This window comes from Saccopteryx bilineata, chromosome 11 (assembly GCF_036850765.1).
Source record: "Saccopteryx bilineata isolate mSacBil1 chromosome 11, mSacBil1_pri_phased_curated, whole genome shotgun sequence".
In the NCBI taxonomy this organism is placed as follows: domain Eukaryota; kingdom Metazoa; phylum Chordata; class Mammalia; order Chiroptera; family Emballonuridae; genus Saccopteryx; species Saccopteryx bilineata.
In genome coordinates, this window is record NC_089500.1 from 77,063,055 (window position 1) to 77,079,006 (window position 15,952).

Consider the following 15,952-nt stretch of genomic DNA (forward strand, 5'->3'; position numbering starts at 1 on the left):
AGGAACTGGTGCGCTTTCCCTTGACCAGGGCACACGGTGCCCGTTTCTGTGCCAGCCCTTTTGGGCGGGAGCTCTGGCAGAAGGGCCTTATCTACATCCTCCCCGGCGGCTGGAAGCGCTGTTCCTCTTCATACACTGTTATGTTCACCGTTAGGATAAAAAAAAATGTACATCCCAACTTCAAAAGACTGTTGCAGGTAGAGAATCAGTCTCCATTATCCCTAAGAACACTACTTTATCGTCTTTCAGTCACAGGTTAAGTCAGAACTGACACCTTTCCATGTGGGACCAAAACCTGTCACAAGGACTATCACCTTCATGTGTCAAAAAAAAAAACAAAACCCTAAAAATAATTGAAAGTCTTATTCCTATAGTGACAGCTTTTCTACCATCTTTCCAACCCCGCAAGCATTTCCTTTCTTTTAAAAATTTTCATTGATGTTTTGGTGTAGAGGTGTGTGGATTATAGGACAAAAGTAGATTATTCCCACAAAGGTTAGGATGTGGACGGCCCATGTCAACCCAAAGAAGGCCCTTGTGCTATTTTTTGGGGTCACCCTACATGGCTGTTCCTTGGTCCTGATCTGTTCTCTATCCCCCTAGATGCGCCTTTTCAAGGATGACGTATGCATGGAGTCACAGAGGATGTCCTCTTTTGAGACTTGCTTCTGTCACTCAGCATAACGCCTCTGAGATTCATTCGAGTTACAGAATTGCATTCCTTTCCATTATTGAGCAGTGTCCTCTCAGACGCATACATCCCAGCTTGTTTATTTAGATACGTAACTGATATATTGATGTTAAACATAACTGGTATTTGGAGAATTGGTACACTGGATTAGAATTCGTCCATATGAATGATGCCATGAAGAGCCAGCCAGCTCTGGATTCAAACACTAGTTCGGCTACTGAATTGTGGGCAGGTGGGAAAAGCCTCCCTGAGACTCGGGCATGGCAACATGGAGGTCACAGGACCTATTTCATAGAATTCGAGAAGTAACTAAAATAGTACCAGAGCACGTCATGTGCCAGGCACGTCATAAACAGTTGAACGTGTCTGTCTTCCTTCCCATCTGCCGTCAAGTCAAGGTCGAATAGTACATATTTTTAGAAATGTTTATTCTCCTGATTTTCAGGCATAAAAACTCAAAATATCGACTCGATTCTCATTAGTTTTGTTAGCAGATGGGAGATATAATCTATTGTACTGTGCCTGGCATAGACAGATCTTTGTGGAGCGTAAATTCTTTATCAGTATATTTTTAAATACAGTACACAACACTAGCCTACATTGCTTTTGCAATACAAAGTTACCCCCTGATGTGAGCTTCTAGAGGTGGAGAATTCGGCCAACTTGCTTTTGAGCGGCACTGGCAGGACCAGGGTCCATGTAGTCTGAGGATGGCATGTGGAGGGTGCCTAGTTTATCTTCTCCTTGTTGTGTGGCCATGGCCAGCTGGAGAGGAGGACCCCCTGGGACACAAAGGAGGCTGGGGTCAGTCGGACTGCCCCCGGTGCCCCCCCGACGGCACTGATGCCTAAGCATTCTCATCTCACTTGATCCTGGACTCCATTATTCATCCGTAATTGATTTGTTCCAAGTTCTGGAGCATAGCACCTGCCTTGTTTATCCGTCTGAGCAAGAAGAAGCAATTAACTTTCTGACCCAAAGATCAAAAAACAATCAAACAAACTCCCTGCATTTCATTTATTTTATACTTCTGGCTGCACAGCTGGGTGAGATGCCCTTCGGACACCAGCCCTGAGTGTCGGAAGTCGTGTTGAGGAGGGTCTGAGTGCAGTTAACTGCCAAGTAAACCAGTGAAGTCACCTGCCGGCGAGTCCGTCTTAACTCATGTTTCCGACTTTTACAACGAGATCGTGCGAATTCACTTGGTCTCAAACTTCATGATGCAGACTTCAAATGGAAATCTATCACACGTTCAGCAAATGCAATTTCTTATTCCCTAATGTTATAATTTATGAGATAAGGACCCGAATTTTCAGTCAGCAAGCAGATTGATACTGACCTTGTAGAGGGTGATCCATTTTAAATTGCTGATACCCAAGGGTTCTGCACCTGTAGAAATGGTAATTTCATATGATTCAACTGAACGAGACAGTCTAATACTGTATATAGATTGAACTGGGAGAGCTGTGAGTGAGGATATGGACTGACTTATGCCCCCCTCAACCCCGAACTCAAGTGTTGAAGCTTTAACCTCCAGTGTGACTGCATTTGGCGAAGGGGCTTGCCAGGAGAAAACTAAGGTGAAGTGAGGTCAGAAGGGTAGGACCCTGACCTGCCTTGTTGGAGTTCTAATAAGCAGAACAGACACTGTATAGACTTCTTTCTCTCCGTGCACACACAGGAAAGACACTGCTTACAAGCCCAAAGGACAGGTCCCATGGAATCCAACCCTGACAGCACCCTGGTCTTGGACCCGCGGCTTCCGTGACGGTAAAAGTACAAGTTTCTGGCTTTACGCCGCCCACTCTATGGTACTTTGCAATGGGAGCCCAGACTGATACAAGTGGCGATCCCCTTTCTCATCGAATCTTCTACTTCCGGGTCAGCAGCTGAGCTGGATTGTGAACATGAGAGGCAGGTGAGGGCATCTATCCTGACAGCCCATGTCCTGAATCCCAAGCTCACTGAGCACCCAGGTGAAATCCCTGCCACCAGGGCAGCTTCCAATTTATGCTGAAAATATCCGGCTCACAAAAACCTAGGGGATATTTCAAAATGCGTAGGAAGCGAAAAAATATCCCCTAATTTTTGTGAGCAGTGTAGGTATCTGGTTAAAGGCCTGAGTTATTCCTACTGGGCTCCACACACACGTAAACCCCCTGTAGATGGACCAGGTATAGCGATGGTGATCTACACAGGGAGCCAGTCAACCCAAGATGGATGATGTCAGAGATACATACATGGGTAACACACCTCCCTGTTTCTTGCGTGTAGTCATCACTCAATAAATACTGTTGTTTCAAGAAAACAAAAACCTATTTTAGTTTTTCTTTTTCCACAAAACATCCAGAATGTATCCTACCGGTATCTCCTATGTGGTATCGCTACAGTAACGAACAGTAAGACCTGAGCTTCCAAAGGGTCACTCCACGTCTAAGCACCAAAGAAAAATGTAGTACATTTCGCCCACTTTGATTACTAATTTTAAGAGTTCTGACACACAAAAAAACATGGAGGATTTCTATTAATAAAAACAGTAGTTCCCTGGGTTACCTCCTTTTTTTTTCTTTTTATGAAAATTTTGTGAAGTTAACAGGTTTTATTATTCATGTTCTATCTTTTTTATTTTTTTAAAATTTTTCCGAAGTGAGAAGCAGGGAGGCAGTCAGACAGACTCTCGCAAGCGCCGAACGGGATCCACCCGGCACGCCCACCAGGGGCCGATGCTCTGCCCATCTGGGCCGTTGTTCCCTTACTGCTGGAGCCATTCTAGCACCTGAGGTGGAGGCCAAAGAGCCATCCTCAGCGCCCAGGGCCAACTTTGCTCCAATGGAGCCTTGGCTGTGGGAGAGAAAGAGAGAGATAGAGAGAAAGGAGAGGGGGAAGGGTGGAGAAGCAGATAGGCGCTTCTCCTGTGTGCCCTGACCAGGAATCAAACCTGGGACTTCCACACGCTGGGCCGATGCTCTACCACTGAGCCAACTGGCCAGGGCCTCATGTTCTATTTTTATTGGGGATCTATAAGAGCCAGAAAAATTAAAGCAAGTCATCAGTGAGCAGAAAACAAACTTAAGTATTTAATTCTCACCCATTACATTAAATTGAGGACATTGTTGCACATTGAAGCATTAATTATAATAATGACATGGTTGATATAATGAAATATGATTAATCATACCCAGATTGATAACAAATGGATAATCAGAAGTGTAAAAACAATATGCAGGCCCTGGCCGGTTGGCTCAGTGGTAGAGCATCGGCCTGGCATGCAGGAGTCCCGGGTTTGATTCCCGGCCAGGGCACACAGGAGAAGCACCCATCTGCTTCTCTACCCCTCCCCCTCTCCTTCCTCTCTGTCTCTCTCTTCCCCTCCCGCAGCCAAGGCTCCATTGGAGCAAAGTTGGCCCGGGCGCTGAGGATGGCTCTGTGGCCTCTGCCTCAGGCACTAGAATGGCTCTGATTGCGGCAGAGCGATGCCCCAAGATGGGCAGAGCATCGCCCCCTGGTGGGCATGCCAGGTGAATCCCGGTCGGGCGCATGCAGGAGTCTGTCTGATTGCCTCCCCGTTTCCAACTTTGGAAAAATACAAAAACAAAACAAAACAAAAAAACAAACAAACAATATGCAGTGCTATATTTCTCTTCCCTAACTTCCTTCCACAGTGGCACAATATATGGATATAAGCCCTTATATAAAGGGTAAGGTGTTCCACTACTTAGTACCTTCTGACAGCAATTAAGACAATACTTTCTTTCCCTGATTAACAATTATTTTCCTTGCCTGTCCAGGCAGTGGTGCAGTGAATAGAGCATTGGACTGGGACACAGAGGACCCAGGTTTGAAACCCCGAGGTCACTGGCTTGAACGTGGGTTCACCAGCATGAGCGTGGGGTTGCTGGCTTGAGCATGGGATCATAGACATGACCTCATGGTTGCTGGCTTGAAGCCCAAGTTCGCTGGCTTGAGCAAAGGTCACTCCCTCTGCTGTAGCTCCCTGGTCAAGGCACATATGAGAAGCAGTCAATGAACAACTAAGGTGCCCCAACAAAGAAGTGATGCTTCTCATCTCTCTCTCTTCCTATCTGTCTGTCTCTATCTTTCCCTCTCTCTGTCTCTGTCAAAAAAAAAAAAAAAAAGAATTCTTTTCCTTGCTTGTAGTTGTAACCTTGTGGCAGGGTGAGGTGTGGCAGGGGGGACCCAGTCATTTAATAATCTATTTAAATATGATGAAATCTAGGGCAGGGGAACTCAGCCCTCACTACAAATCAGCATGCCGAAAATCAGCTGATTCCAACCTAACGGTTGAAAAGCGTCCATCTATGGGCATGACCTGCCATGAGTGTCTAGGTTCTGCCCTGTCTCTGTTTCCATCATTGCCTCGTTTGCTGAAGGAAAACCAAGCAAATGCTGATCGGCATTCACAGTCTGTGTCGTTGACGAAGGACATGCCGCTGTCATCAGCCTGGTTTGTCCTGTGGGCTCCGTGCCACAGCTAGCAGAACCGTTTCCCCAAGTGTGAGCGGGATTGTGATTTTGTTTAGGACGATCCGCATTTACCACAGCACAGGCAATGACTTTGAGGTGTGTGAAGTTACAAAGCCAGTTCAGCAGGAGTGAGTCATATACGGGGCGCTGAGGAGTAACGGTCACCATAACCAGCACATACCGTCCTGAACGGTCCAGGCTTTGTCCCACGTCGCGGGGCGAGGTAGGCAATGTTACCCTCCTTTTATGACACTGTGGGAACAGAGGAGTTATACTGAGTTGGCCAAGATCCCCTAATTAGGAAGCCACAGAGCAAAGATAGAAACTGAGTTCTGTTGAGTTTTACTTTTTGGGGTTCAACCATCATCCTCCCTGACATATAACCCTACATCCTTTTCCTTAAGAATCACTTCAAGTTATTCTCAGGGAACTCACATATTTTGAAATGTCCCCTGATGTTATTATGTACCCATGGGTTTATATGTTAGAAAACATGTGAGTTTTTTATTTTTATTTTTTATGATTCATCGTATGGTAAAGAAGTCAATAGTCACAGATGTGGAATCAACCAGGCAGTGGTTAACCTGAGTCTTTGTGAGTTGGCACTCCATGGCTGGGGAGAAAACCCAGGACCCACCTGGGGGTTCCGTCCTCCTCGTTATAATGTGTTTTATCATGCAGATTTGCCCAATGCTTTAGCGTCGACCAAGCATTTTATACATGTAAGCCTTTCAGTGTCTTCGCAAAGATTTATGAACCCAGTTTCACAGATGCCCAAACTGAGAGTCGAGTCAGAGAGCCCAAGTGATGTCCGTAGCCACAGAGTATTGTCAGCATGTCTCAAGTCATGTCCGCTAACTTAGTGATTAAAAATCTCTATTGTGGCCCTGGCTGGTTGGCTCAGCGGTAGAGCGTCGGCCTGGCGTGTGGGGGACCCGGGTTCGATTCCCGGCCAGGGCACATAGGAGAAGCGCCCATTTGCTTCTCCACCCCTCCCCCTCCTTCCTCTCTGTCTCTCTCTTCCCCTCCCGCAGCCAAGGCTCCATTGGAGCAAAGATGGCCCGGGCGCTGGGGATGGCTCCTTGGCCTCTGCCCCAGGCGCTAGAGTGGCTCTGGTCGCGGCAGAGCGACGCCCCGGAGGGGCAGAGCATCGCCCCCTGGTGGGCAGAGCGTCGCCCCCTGGTGGGCGTGCCGGGTGGATCCCGGTTGGGCGCATGCGGGAGTCTGTCTGACTGTCTCTCCCCATTTCCAACTTCTAAAAAAAAAAAAAAAAAAAAAAAAAGAAAGAAAAAAAATCTCTATTGTAAGAGAGGTGCGTTCAGTTGATAACATAGGCGTTAAATTGCCCTGCTCTGTCCCAGGCTGACTTGGTCCCGGTAGCGTCACGCCTGTACGTTCAGCAAACTGTAACTAGGTTCTCGGATAAAGTATGTGCTTTGCGGTAACTGTTTCGGTGGCTGTTCTAGCTGGAGATGAGTCCTACTCGTCCAGGTCAGAAGCATCTGGCCTTTGAGGGAAACGTCTCTTCGCCGCTGCACCTGCGACCCAGACGTACAAATCACTCCACTAGCTGTTTTTCTTCCTGTTTTCCTGAGAAAACAGCTACCCCCCTAAATCAAGTCCTGAAGACCATTCTGAGGAGAAGCACTATGCTATGCTGTCAGGACTAGGAGGCCAGAGGGGTGATCCCGGACACTCCCAGCACTCTTTAGTTTGCCTGTGAAGATGCTGTGTTTTTGAATTTACTATGGACGTGTTTAAGCGCGACACTTCTTGAGTTATCCACTCCCGTGTCTTATTTCTTACTCAAGTTTCAGGAGCGTTCTCTATATCAAATCATTCATTCTCCAGATCTAATTCAATAAAAATATATTAAAGTAATGCCTTAAGAAGTTCAATAATTGTTAGAATGAGTTTCCAGACGCCTTTATTCTGAAGCCACAAGCAGTTACCTTGTCTTTTAAAACAAATAAATCTCTTTTTTCAAGTCTATTCCCATGAGATCCTCTACCAGACTATACGTTATTATTTCAAGTTCCTCATTTGGATAGAATCATGTAACTTTGAATTTCCTTCAACACCCCTAGCCCAGGCTTAGCGTTTTGAATACAGATTGTTGTTGATTTTGAAAAGAAGTAGCTATTCTTTTGGAAGAGACTTCCCTTGTTTCTCTTACAGAAAGCCTTCCCAATTGTTCATACTTCACCATGTCAGCTATGCAGGAAAAAAGACTGTGCTTTCTCTCTGTTTTTTGCCTGTGGAGTTGAGAACATTTCAACAAAGTGCCTGGGTTAACCTCTGAGTGGCCTGAGACACCTGGAAACCACTGTTTGCAACCCTGTATCTTCTTTGGTCCTTGGAAATGCTCAGCACCTTTGCCGGAGAGATTCTGTGTATACAGTATACACTAAAGAAGGCCAACTCCTTGGGCCTTAGCAGTCCGTCTCCATCTGGCTCTCGCGATATTCACAGGTTCGGTGTATACAACCCAACTGGTAACAATCTTGTGGATCTCCTATTCCTGTCTTGCAAGCACCTCAGGTTTTCAGACTTAAAGAAGAAAAATGCATTCACTTATCTTCCCATTTACAGATAGTCAATTCTTGATCTTTGCACCTGCTACCAACACAAAGGTCCCCTCCAACCTGATGATTTTTTATACAGTTGTCCTGTTTGTGGAAGAAAAGGCATAAACCATATGGACAAGGACTCTTCACATGCTGGGCCAGCACCTTACTAGATTTTCCTGAAACATGAGTGTGTGTGTGGGGGGTGGGGTGGGGAGATGGTAGGCATTGGACATTGGAATTAACAAATAATTCCCCCAAGATGTGTCTCAGAATTTACCATGGCCCATGCTTCCTGGGTGCAGGCACAGGGTGGGATGGCGTGGCTGTTAAGTTGTGCACTTAAAACCATAATATGAATCACCGGAAATGAGAGGATAAAAGAGTTATCAAGGCCAGTTTTGACCTAGATTATCCAGGGGCTAGGAGCCGAGAGGGGCGGTGTTCTGTTGAGCAGCACGGCCGCTATAACCCATTGGGAAGCACAGCGCTACACCTAGAATTAAATTGAGAATTTAAACAAGATTCCCATGGATTAAATACAGGTAGCGAGGTTTTTAATCTAGAAACAGAAAGTTAATTTAAGAATGGAAGCGGGATCCCAAAGGATTCTTTGAAGTTGAAAATACATATTTTGGCAAAGAGTTGGCTTAAATGACTTATAAGAAGATAAAATGGAGAAACACACTGATAAGCACCTTCTTTTCTTTTTAATTTTTTAATTTTTTTTTTTTTTACAGAGACAGAGAGAGAGTCAGAGAGAGGGATAGACAGGGACAGACAGACAGGAACAGAGAGATGAGAAGCATCAATCATTAGTTTCTCATTGTGCATTGTGACAGTTTAGTTGTTCATTGATTGCTTTCTCATATTGCCTTGACCGCGGGCCTTCAGCAGACCAAGTGACCCCTTGCTTAAGCCAGCGACCTTGGGTCTAAGCTGCTGAGCTTTGTTCAAACCAAATGAGCCCATGCTCAAGCTGGCAACCTTGGGGTCTCCAGCCTGGGTCCTTGGCATCCCAGTCCGACACTCTATCCTCTGTGCCACCACCTGGTCAGGCATGATAAGCACCTTCTTTACCTCAGGAACTTATCATGTTCTCCTTCAATTGTCAATACAAGCCCAGAGATAAGAAGAATTAGTTCATTTTGTCCCCAAAGAAGTGCAGGCCCAGAAGGTTAAAGGAACCCCCCCCCCCTCCCCGAGGACACAAAGCTCATGCTCTCTCCTCCTTTCTCTGAGTGACCAACCTGCTCAGCTCGTCACGGAAGCTTAATTCAATGTCGGCATCTTGATAAGGTGAGCTGAGAGTCAGCACCAACTTCCATTTCAGCGATGGCTCATTAGTCAGCCATGAATCATTCAACAACACTCTCCGGCCATCTGATATGAACAAGTGACAGGGACACTGAGAATTCTGAAGGAAAATAGTTCATCTCATTCCTGTCTTGGATAGCATCCAAAAGAGAAGTCAGAACGCACACAGATCGACTGCACAATGTGTGCGCCCCCCTCCAAAACACGGGTGCCCCCAGAATCATTCTGTAAGCAATCAAAAGAGAAGGAAGTGACTGGGGATGGATGTTAGGATGAGCTGAGTTAAGGCAGGAGAGGCCCATTTTTATATCCAGAAGTTAAATTTCATAGAACTTGAACACGCTCAAGGTGTTCGTTGCGCGCCAGGCGTCATTAATCGAGTGTGATGAATCTTCACATCCGCCTTGTAAAGGCGACGAAAACTCAAGCAGAGAGAGGTCAGGCGCCTTGCCCAGGTTAGCGGAGCTGGCAAGTGGCAGAGGTGGGCTGTGACCTGAGGCAGTGCCAGAGTGGCTGCCTCACACCGACCTTGCACCTTCCACCTCAGTGCACCGTGTCTATGTAGGGGCGCAAAGACTGTGATTCCCTGACCCTCGTGTGTGTCAAAAACCCAGCCTTGTTGTTTCTGCAGGAGTTAAGTTCACTGATCTCTTCAACGGGTCCTTACTGAAAACCTACAGTGTGCCATACAGGGCTCCCACTGGGGACAGAGCCGTGAACAGGGGTGTCCGGGACCCTGCCCTTTTTTTTTTTTTTTTTTTTTTAAGGGAACTGTGCTAGGTACTCAATGCACATTAACAGTGCATCACAACGCGCTTTAATCTGGAAAATTATGCACGGTTTCATTAGCTTGATTACATTACCTACATTAGACTCTCCTTATATCCAAAGGTATCCTTAGGAACTACACTTTAAAATTAATTTAAACTCCATTAAGTAGGAAGGTTTGGGGGACCCTGTTTAGATCCAGGGGAGCAGTTTAAACACAGTCTTTGAGCGATTTTCCGAACGGAGCAATAAACCATGTGTCTTTGTAGTAGTCATACCGTCTACGCGGCATAGTATTACCACAAATACAGCAGCCCGCTCTGGTCCACGTAGGAACAGGTACTCCCACTGCCCCAAATTGCTTATTATATATGCTGTTCTGTGCCGCTGATCTGGCAAACGCTAAGTCACTGGTTATTCGATGATGTTTGTAATCATGTGGAGGGTAAATCATCCAACATTGAAAAAATTCACACTGTCATTAGAATAGCATCTCCAAATAACCAATCATTTGCCAAATCTAACTGGCCTTTTTATCCCAACAATGTTGCTTTTTCATGAGGACATAAAGGCCCACCTCCAAAAACCATCAAGCTAAATCCCATTAAAATAAATGAACATTCCAGAAACCCGGAAGGCACTTCTACATTTTAAGAAGGGTAAGACTCCAGGAATATTTTCACACACACACACACACACACCCCACCCCTGCCTCACACACATTCACGCTTCCCTACCTGCTCTCTGGAGTGTGGGGGGGGTGTGTGTGCACTGTGTCAGTCTCTAGGACAACCGCCCTGGCCCCCCAAGTCTGCTGCTTAAACTTGTCACACAGGGCAGGGACTCACGGCCTCAGCAAGCCGGCTCCGCACACAGGTGCGGTTCCACAGCGACTTCCCCGCCCATGCACATGCGTGTCCACCCACGCAGGGTGCGTTCTGCATGCAGGCGGTGTGCGCCCGCCTTGTCTCCTAGCCCCTGGGGACTCAGGGAACAGCGAGATGAAACCAACAGCCGCCCCCCCTCACCCCCCGCTGGTGGCTGTCCCCGCTGAGCCCCCAGAATCTGCAATGCTACGTATCACAAGCAGCTAATAACGGGAGGCGGAGGGTGAGCAGGAGAATCCAGGACCGAGGGAGGCCGGGGCCTCCGTACAGGAGCCGGGATCTCCGTGCTCTCACACACAAAGCCCGGGGCGCTGGAGCGCAGGCAGCCGCTCGGCGTCCCCAGTCCTCTGAGACGCTGTCCCTGACTGCGCCCGGGAACCTCCGCCGGGCGCGCGTCCCGCGCGGGGCCACGGGGGGTCGGGGGGCGCCGGCTGCAGGGCACCGCGCGGCCGCCGCCACCCCGCGCTCGGGCAGCGTTTGCGCTCCGAAGACGCGTACACACACCGCTTTCCCCGCCGATGTGCGGGCTTCCTAACCCGCCCAGCGGCGGCCTGGGAGGGGTTTCCCAGCAGCTCCCTCTCTGGCGCCTTCCCTCCCCGCCTCCCGGGTTAGCACCCCCGCGGGGGGCTCCTCGGGCCCCGCCCGCCCTCTGAGGGGCGCCGGTGTCGGTGCCGGTGCCGGTGCCGGTGCCGCTGTCCCGGCCGCGGCCGCCCGCTCCGCCGACGCCGCCTCCTCCGGGCGTTCCCGGGGGCCGGACCCCGCGCCGCGGCGCCGCGGCTGCTCTCGCGCCCGGGACTCCCCGCCCTCCCGCGCGACCCCGCGCGCCCGGGCAGGCGGCGCTTGAGGAGGGCAGGGGGCGAGCAGGGGAGCGCGGGGCCCGTCCGGGGGTGGCCGCCTCCGCCGCCGCCCGCGAGCCTCGCCGCGCGGCCCCGCCCGCCGCCCGCGCCCCGCCCGCCCGCGCCCCGGCGGCTGCCTCGGCGACCGCAGGCTGCCTGCCCCCGCCGGCCGCGGCGCACCCCAGCAGCATGCTCTATTTCCAGATGGTGATCATGGCAGGGACGGTGATGCTGGCATACTACTTCGAGTACACCGACACGTTCGCCGTGAACGTGCAGGGCTTCTTCTGCCACGACAGCGCCTACCGCAAGCCCTACCCGGGCCCGGAGGACAGCAGCGCCGTGCCGCCCGCGCTCCTCTACTCGCTGGCCGCCGGCGTCCCCGCGCTCGTGGTAAGCCCGGCGCCCGCGCCCCGCGCCCCGCTCCCCGCGCTCGGGGTGCAGGCCCCGCCGAGGGTCAGCCGCCGCCGCCCGCGCCTCCCGAGTTTCCTCCAAGTTGCGGGCAGCCCCTTCCCCAGAGGACATCTTCTAGGGCGCGTCAGGGTGGGTGCGGGGGAAGCCCCATCTCCCCCGCGCGCGCGCGCCGCCCCGCACCCCAGCCGCGGCTGCGGTGTCTGGTGACCGAACGGGGGAGGCGACCGGAGGAGGGGGCTGTCGGGGGTGCTGGGTGGGGGTCGGGGCCTGCGGGGTGCAGGGTGGGCCAGTGGGGTCCCTCTTGACTTCACCTGCTCGGTGGCTTGGCTCCCAGATTGCCACGGGAAGGTGAGCGCAGCGGGGCCGGCGCCAGGGACAGGGATCTGTTGCTGGGGTGTGGAGGGGACTCCCGCTTGCCCGGTCCTGACGCCTGTGACCCTGTGACCACCTCCTGCCCAGTCCCTGAAAGTGCTGACGGGACTAAGCTGACCCGGGAACGCGTCTCTAAGAGAATAGAGAACCGCTCCTACAGGAAGAGCCTCAGCTCTGGGCTTGCTGAGAAGCAGGGGCTGTCTCTCAGTTCCAACATGTATCAATATATAAGGGCCGCTCCCCTCCCTGCGCAGTGGGCAGCTGAGCCCTTTCCTCTAAGCCTCCCTGAGAATGCCTGTTGGGCTTATGCCCTGTGTGTGTGTGTGTCTATATGGACACACATGTGCGTGCACAGACATTTATTTACTGCGGTAATGATCATATTAATAATTTACATATCTGAATAGGATGCCGAGTTATTAGTAGGAGGACTGATGGTGTTTCTTCAGAAAACATGGTTCCTGTCAGAGAGTTGGAGGTTCCCTTCCCTGCCATGCGTGGCCTCCCTCCCTCCCTCCCTCCACAGATAACAGATAACAAACAGGAAATTAAAAAATGAGGAGGGAAGTGTTATTTTCAGTGGCCCAGTCTGTAAATCCCGGTAATGAGGGTTGAGAACATCTGCTGTATCTATTAGTTTCGGATGTTCATGTTTTCTTTGATGTTAGGGGAAATCATTCCATCATTTGCGAAATAATGAAAAGTGCCTGACACACATAACGGAATTCCAGAAACAAAGCCAGGAACTTCTTGCTCTCCTCAGAGTAACTTTGTCACGGGCACCGTGACGGGCGCCTTCGCGTCAGCTCCAGCCCCTGGGTTCGGGGGGGAGCGGCGGACCTTGCACCCCAAAACGTTTTGTTTTGGTTCTTGCAGTCATTTGCTGACCTGTGTCATCACCCCCAAATCCAGCTTCATGTTTTTGTCATCTCGCCTCCATTTGAAAAGCTGGAAGAGGGTAAAAAAAAATAGGTTTGTTTTCCCCCCAGAGGCTGGTTCTGCAGATGTTGGGTTCTCAGGCATGTGTTTTCCAAGAGAATCAAGAGCTCAGGGGTTTTTCAAGGTTTTCCTTTTTTGTTGTTGCTGTTTGTTTGTTATTTCACAACCCTAGTTTTGTTACCGCCACGGTCACTAGCGTCTGTAACTCATCCCTTGGCCAATGCTGGTCCGTGCTCTATTTAAATGAGATAGCACTTTTTTTTTTTTTTTTGTATTTTTCTGAAGCCAGAAACTGGGAGAGACAGTCAGACAGACTCCCACATGCGCCCGACCGGGATCCACCCGGCACGCCCACCAGGGGGTCACGCTCTGCCCACCAGGGGGCCATGCTCTGCCCACCAGGGGGCGATGCTCTGCCCACCAGGGGGCGTTGCTCTGCCGCTACCAAAGCCACTGTAGCGCCTGGGGCAGAGGCCAAGGAGCCATCCCCAGCGCCTGGGCCATCTTTGCTCCAGTGGAGCCTTGGCTGCGGGAGGGGAAGAGAGAGACAGAGAGGAAGGAGAGGGGGAGGGGTGGAGAAGCAGATGGGCGCTTCTCCTATGTGCCCTGGCCGGGAATCGAACCCGGACTTCTGCACGCCAGGCCGACGCTCTACCACTGAGCCAACCAGCCAGGGCCGAGATAGCACTTTTCAGACCCTAACTGCCCCTCGGTGATGGCAGGTGCCAGTCACAGGCACTGACAGACGGGACTGAGGATTCTGATTATCTGCCGCCTCGCGGGGACCGAGGAGGGAAAGGCGACCGGGTGGTCATTACCGAATGCCTTCTGTGCTGGGTGGGCTGTGCATCCCCTTTCCAAGAGAGACCCTCGCCAGTGGACACTCAGGACCCTGAGGACCAGGTAGGAAACTGTATCAAAGCACCTGAAGATAAAGATGGCAGGCGGGGTGTTGGTGAGCCCACGAGGCTGGGGCCAGATGCCTCGAGGCATCCACAGGAAGTCAGCCAGGAGGGCCCAGGGGTGGAGGCGGCTTGCTTCACATGCTTGACTTCCGGGTCTTGTACCAGAGAAAGAATCGGGGAGTCAGCGTGCAGAGGGGGGAAGGCTGGGTTTTGGAGACTCTCTGTTCCCCTTCTGTTCTTGCAGAGAGGTCGGTCTCGCAGTGTGAAACGTTGGGGCCAGGGATGGCAGGCCCGCCTTTCTGTGCCTCTCAAGGGCGCTGGCTTTGCACGGTCACTTGCATGAAGATACTATTATTAATAATAACGGTAGTGCCCTGGCCGGTTGGCTCAGTGGTAGAGCGTCGGCCTGGCGTGCGGAAGTCCCGGGTTCGATTCCCAGCCAGTGCACACAGGAGAAGTGCCCATCTGCTTCTCCACCCTCCCCCCGCTTCCTCTCTGTCTCTCTCTTCCCCTCCTGCAGCGAGGCTCCATTGGAGCAAAGATGGCCCGGGCGCTGGGGATGGCTCCTTGGCCTCTGCCCCAGGTGCTAGAGTGGCTCTGGTCGCAACAGAGCGACGCCCCGGAGGGGCAGAGCATCGCCTCCTGGTGGGCAGAGCGTCGCCCCTGGTGGGCGTGCCGGGTGGATCCCGGTCGGGCGCATGCAGGAGTCTGTCTGTCTCTCCCCGTTTCCAGCTTCAGAAAAATACATCACTTGTTGAGCTATAGACCTTATACCCATCCAATATCTGCATTATCTCTGAAAGCAATGAGTATTATTGTCACCCATCATTTGGGAACAATGAAACTTAGATTAAAGTACATGGACTCTGCCAAACTCCCAAGCCTTCTCCTTTTCTCTTACAATATGCAGATTCAAGTTTACTCATAAATCCCTCTTCTTAGCAAGTGCCTCAAACAGCCTCTTTCTCCGTCTCTTACATTTCTTGGGCTCTAACGGTAAAGGTTCTTCATAATGTATAGTTTTTAAGCTTAACTCATTTGTAATGTTTTCATTTTGAAAAGTAGCTCTCCTCATGACTACGAGGTAGGATTTTGTTTCATATTTGCTAAACATATTCATCTAAAAATTGAAAGCAATATATTTTTTTCAACTTTATCACTTTTATATGGAGGTGACTTGGGGAGCAAATTGGAGTCTAACAAATTTGGATTCAGATCCAGGGTCCATCCTGCTGGGAACTCTACTTGCTGGGTAACCTTGAAGAAGCTACTTAAGCTCTTCGAAGCCTCAATTTCCTAAGTCATAGAGTTTTTAGTATTAGGTTAAGTTTACTATATAAATAACACTCTTGATTCATACTTGATACTCCAGAGGAATCAGTATCTCATTGGCTTTATTAATAAAATAATAACCCAGTGTTTATTGAGTTCTTGTATTGTAAGCATCACATGAGGCAGAGTCGAGGTGAGAAGGACACTTTCAGAAGTAACCACACTGACTTTGCAGCCTAATTAGAGAAACGAGCCAGAGGCCATAAAACATAGGTCATCAGAATAGGAGTGTTACTGTATACCCAACATAAATATACATGTCTGTCTGTAACACAAAGACCGCTCTGCTGGCTCAGAAGACGGTGGGATCGTTTTTGTTTGGAGGGATGAGGGAAGGTTTCATGAAGAACGTGGTAGCATTTCAGATGTGACTTGAAGGAGAGGCTGAAACTGGAGTTTGAGTCCAGGCTGTACTCTCGAAATGGCAATTGGCCTGTGT

At 50.3% G+C, this 15,952-nt stretch overlaps 1 protein-coding gene and 1 long non-coding RNA gene across 2 annotated transcripts in view; one reads left to right on the forward strand and one right to left on the reverse strand.

The window, feature by feature from the left end:
* Nucleotides 1-8,517: 8,517 nt before the first annotated feature.
* Nucleotides 8,518-12,362, reverse strand: LOC136315194 (uncharacterized). Its single transcript, XR_010727464.1, has 3 exons — nucleotides 12,277-12,362; nucleotides 8,994-9,126; nucleotides 8,518-8,845 (listed from the first exon to the last, which is right to left on the reverse strand). It is a non-coding gene; the product is annotated as an uncharacterized lncRNA (long non-coding RNA).
* Nucleotides 11,668-15,952, forward strand: part of PLPPR5 (phospholipid phosphatase related 5) — an 89,175-nt gene continuing 84,890 nt past the window's right edge. Inside the window, exon 1 of the mRNA XM_066246542.1 lies at nucleotides 11,668-11,944. Coding sequence (XP_066102639.1) covers nucleotides 11,741-11,944 — 204 coding nt within the window. The 5' untranslated portion in view covers nucleotides 11,668-11,740. The remainder of the gene's footprint in view (nucleotides 11,945-15,952) is intronic.